This window comes from Arachis ipaensis, chromosome B09 (genome assembly GCF_000816755.2).
Source record: "Arachis ipaensis cultivar K30076 chromosome B09, Araip1.1, whole genome shotgun sequence".
Taxonomy (NCBI): Eukaryota; Viridiplantae; Streptophyta; class Magnoliopsida; order Fabales; family Fabaceae; genus Arachis; species Arachis ipaensis.
The window spans coordinates 5,017,726-5,022,761 of record NC_029793.2 but is presented as its reverse complement, the minus strand read 5'-3'; the positions used below and the strand labels follow the sequence as shown (position 1 = coordinate 5,022,761).

Genomic DNA, 5,036 nt, shown 5'->3' with positions numbered 1-5,036 from the left:
CTTTCCTCTACTAACAAACTCCCTATTTCCATAGTAAAATTTTTGCCATAATAAACATAAATGCAAAACTAAAATTTTTAATTTACTTTAATCAAATACAATTAAAAACAATTCTCTACTACCACCTTCTCCTCCCCCAACCCCACTACTGTTACCTTGTTTCTAATTCTAAATACAATTCCTCTCTCTCCGTCTTTTTTTGGATTTCCACATGTCCCTCCGATCCCAAATTCCCAAAACCGCTTCAGTAGGAGCTTCGGCTGCTCACACCAACCAAAATGATACCACCATTTTCAGTCTTGCGTCCGAGTTGCGACCATCGCTCGTAATTTTGACCGAGTTGAACATGCCTTGCTCGAAAGAGAAACACACCTTATTGCGGCAATTCAAGAGAAGGATAACGAAATGGCGTCCCTCAAAGTGAAGGATAGTATCTATAGCTTGAATAAGTTGAATCTCAAATTGTAGCTCAAGAAATTCAGAAATAAAGGAACAAAAGTAGTCGTTGATGTTAAAAAAAAAGGAGAATGTGAGTTCTGATCCAAGCAGTGCTGGAAAGTGCATGCATTGTTTAGAGATAAAGAACAAATTGAAAAAAGAGAAAGGTATGAGTGAGCCTCTTAGGGATAATAACATGCAGTTAGAATTTAAAAAGTCTGAGCTCGACAAGAGAGGTGTTATTGAGGATCTTATAAATAAGAACATTAAATTGGAAGCTGAGAAGGGTGGGTTATTGGAAGAGTAAAAGAAATGGGATGCTGCCAAAATTGATGGGTTGAGAAAGGAGGCGTGCGCCTTTGACTAAAGGATTTTTTTTGTAATTTAGGAAATAAGATTTAGGTGTTTTTAGCAAGGTTCTGAGAACCGAATCGGTCATCGAATCGTTCTAACTACTGGTTTACTGGTTCATAAGTTCAACTGGTTCAATCGTGATTGAATCGAAAAAACTATTTTATAATAAAATAATAAATAAAATATAAATAAACACATGAAAATATAATTATAGTCTAATGTAAACTTTAAAATATCATTCAAATTAAAAGTACTACATAAACCAGAATGTTATAATCTCATTCAAATACAAATTCAAAAGTCAAAAAATAAAACAACCAATCAAACATAACATAGCAACATCAAAATGATCCAAGTTTGTCATCAATCATCAAAATCCTCCATAACTTGCTGCAGATTTGCGTCATTGATATCATCACCTTCATTTCCACTACTTGGACCAGAAAAAGCAAGTGGTGCAGCATAAGATGTATTACTACTATCACCACTACCACCTTGATCTAAATCAGCATCAATCTCATCTAACAAAATATAACACATTATCAATAAATTAAAGATCAAAGCTATTGTAATTTATTGTCTGATCAATAAACTATAATACTCACCAAACAAATCTTCAATATTACTTGGAAGATCAGGCTCTTTTTCAACAACCTCTTCCGTCACCCAAAAATCAACCATATCAATACTTTCAATATCGATTGGATCATACTGCAACTTTTGCTTTCTTTTTTTCTTTCCTTCATAATAAATTAAATACAATATATGATAACCCTAGTATATTAACTATACAAAATCTAATGATATGAAATGAAAGGATGAAATATATATTACCTGAATTTAAGACACAAAATTATATGTAACATACACAATATCACTTAGCCTATCATGCTCCAATCTATTCCTTCTTGTTGTATGAATTTGATCAAAAAGACTCTAATTCCTTTCACACCCTGAAGAAGCAGATGCTTGGCTAAGAATGCGAACTGCCATATTTTGTAAACATGGAGCAGAACCACCAAACAACCTCCAATCTATATTTTGTAAAGCAACGTATCTCCAAGCAGGATCATTTTTTCCCCAAACATTAGAAGTTTGTGACTGACTTTCGTTAGTCGCGGGAGGAAGAGAACTTTCATTCGAAGCATAAATATTTTCAGCATTATTATTCCTAGGCAGTTCTTAGTTGATACTTTCATCCATACCTAAACATTACCAGCAATCCAACTCAATAATCTCAACTCTCAAGTTCACAACAAACAACATCCAAAATTATTCAAAATTATTCACAATTACTCCACAAACAACAAAATTCAGTTCAGTAAACAAAGCAAAATCAGTTCAGTTTCAGTAATCAGTAAATAACAATTATTAACCAAAGTTCACAGTTCAGTTTAGCAGGATCAGTTGAATCAGTTCACACTTCACAGTTTCACACTACACAGTTCAAAGAAAAATAAAATAGGGAGACAGAGTTCACACTTCACAGTTTCAGAGTTCATCATGTCACACTTCAGTGAGTTCAGTTCACAGAGCTTCACAAAATCAAAGAACTACTTAATCAAACTCATCAGGAGACAGAAACATGCAACAGTTATTCAATCAAATAATCATAACTAAAAAAAAATTACCTGAAACTCTGAAAGCTCGAAGGCACCTTCAAGGCTTCAATAGAACATGCAATAGGGAGAGTGGGAGACAGCGACGGCTGCTGTGCGACGGAGGTGGCTGTTCCAACGAATGACGACTGCTGCGCGACGGAGGTGACTGGTTGACTACCACGACGGCTGCTGCGCGATTAGGTGGTTGTTCGAAGGATTGACGGCGGTGGCTCAACGGATGTAATGGACGACCGGACGACGAGCTCGATGACGATGAGAACCCATGTGAGAGTCAGAGAGGCCGGAGGCGTTCTCAGTTCACTTCACTTCTGAGTTCTAAAGCTCGATGAGAAGGCAATTAGGGATTTGGTTACTGATTTAGGGTTCCAGAGGCTGAAACGGCAACATTTTGCTGTCCAGTCAAAAAACCGGCCGAATCACGGTTCGGTTCGACCGACCGATTATCGGCCGGTTCACCGGTTCAGTCCCGGTTTTCAAATTTTGCTATTTGCCTGAATCGTTCTTGTGTTTGGTTTACGGTTCAACCGGTTCGACCGGCCAGTCCGAATCGATTTTCAGAACATTGGTTTTTAGTTTTATAGGTGGTATGTTCCTTTATTTAATAGAATTCTGTTAACATTAAAGTTTTTGTCATAGTAAAAATTTAATTACAAAATTTAATATAGTATAGAAATTCAATTGAAAAAAAAATATAAGGATCTATTTAAAATTCGATGAAATTATAAAGACTAAAAGAATAATTAAACCTAAATTTTACTCAATCCTTTTTTAAAAAAAGAGTAAGTTATTATCTATAATAAATCTAAATAGTTATCATCATCAAATTCGTTTTAATTCTAAATTTAATTTGAGTTTTGACAATCAAACTAATTAATTATAGTAAAACCATTTAAACTTTATACTTACAAAATCACACCATTTTTATATCAACTTCATTACCAATTATAGAATTTATTTTTATGCAATTAACTATAATCATATAATTCATTTTATTCAATAGTTATTAGACATGTTATAGGAATAACTTACTTTTTATTTGACATAGAGTATTTTTGATGTGCAAACACCTTTATGCATATATGTCTATGTCTTATGGTATATATTAACCAATTAGATCCTACTTGATAAAACATTTGTAGGTTTCATAACCATTGATTGTGGATCGAGCAAAGAATACTTGGACGAAGAAACTGGAATTTGGTACGAGACGGACAAAAGCTTAGTAGAAACAGGAAAGAATTGGAAGGTTCCAGGGAGTTCAAATTTAAACGATCCATACTTCGGAAAACCATCAAGAACGGTGAGATGCTTTCCGGAGGGAGTGAGAAACTGTTACACACTAAGAGCGCCACAACAACAGAGGTATCTAATTAGGGCTATATTCACATATGCCAACTACGACGCCAAAAATCAAAGCATGACATTTGATATTCACCTTGGCGTGAATTCATGGGCCACAGTGAGTCTTGATTCCAATTTATATTGGTCCTTCACGGAAATTATATACACTCACACCAGTGATTCCATACAAGTTTGTCTTGTAAAAACTGGCCAATCAACTCCTTGCATTTCTTCGTTGGAACTACGCCCTTTGAACACCTCTGTTTATGCTCTCAACTCAACCACCAATCCACAATCATTACTGTGCTATCAATCACGGATTGATGTTGCATCACTTACCTCCCCTCAATATATGAGGTTAGATTTCTCTTCATGTTCAAAAATGTTTAACCATGTCTTTCTTTATTATTACTACGTGTTTAATTTTGATGTAGGAAAAGTATAAGTAAACAACTTTAAATCAGTTAATTTTAAACAATTGTGATGCTGAGAATGACCTTCACATACAATTTTGTTGGTCCAATTAGAATTCCTAAATTTGTAATTGTGGCTCAAGTTTGCCTTTACCAAAATACTAATTTAGCACAATTGCATGATATGATGGACACTTCTTAAACGATGGCATACTGGTTTCGCGCCCAAACCCTTTGAAAACCACATAGTGTAAGGATTTTCTTGATATTTTGCAACCTATAATTGTCGTAGTGGAAAAAAAAGAGAGTTTTAACCCACAAAAAACTGAAACTACGTGATTTTCAAAGGGTTTGAGCGCGAAATCAATGCACCCTTATTTAAGTAGTATTCACTATGTCATGCAATTGTGTCAGATAAGCATTTTGGTGATGGAGATGATCGTAGAGGCAAGTCAAAGCCACAATTACAAATTTAAAAGTTCTAATTAGGGTCAATGAAATTGTGATAGTCAATTTTGAGCATGGGACTAAATTTCAACTGTCAGAGGCCAAATTAAAATTTAACTCGTAATTAATAAGTATGAAGTACAATTTAAAAATACTTGTTGGTTAGTACTTTATTGATTATCTAACAAAATGACAAAAAATATTTTTTATTTTATAGAATTAGGTAATTAGATAGACACATAAATTTAGTTTATATCTATTGTCTATTGATTAAAAAACTATATTGTTTTAGAATTGATGTCTTAAATTTTATTACATTTGAGTTAACTTTCGAAAATTTTATATCTCTAAATTAATATTTAAATTATTTTAATATTTTTAATCATCTTATTAAATTGAATTATTATTATTTAAAAATACG

At 33.6% G+C, this 5,036-nt stretch overlaps 1 protein-coding gene across 1 annotated transcript in view; it reads left to right on the top strand.

The window, feature by feature from the left end:
• LOC107618980 (probable LRR receptor-like serine/threonine-protein kinase At1g05700) overlaps nucleotides 1–5,036 on the top strand; it is a 32,356-nt gene that overhangs the window by 2,254 nt on the left and 25,066 nt on the right. The window contains exon 2 of the mRNA XM_021112322.1: nucleotides 3,554–4,112. Coding sequence (XP_020967981.1) covers nucleotides 3,554–4,112 — 559 coding nt within the window. The remainder of the gene's footprint in view (nucleotides 1–3,553; nucleotides 4,113–5,036) is intronic.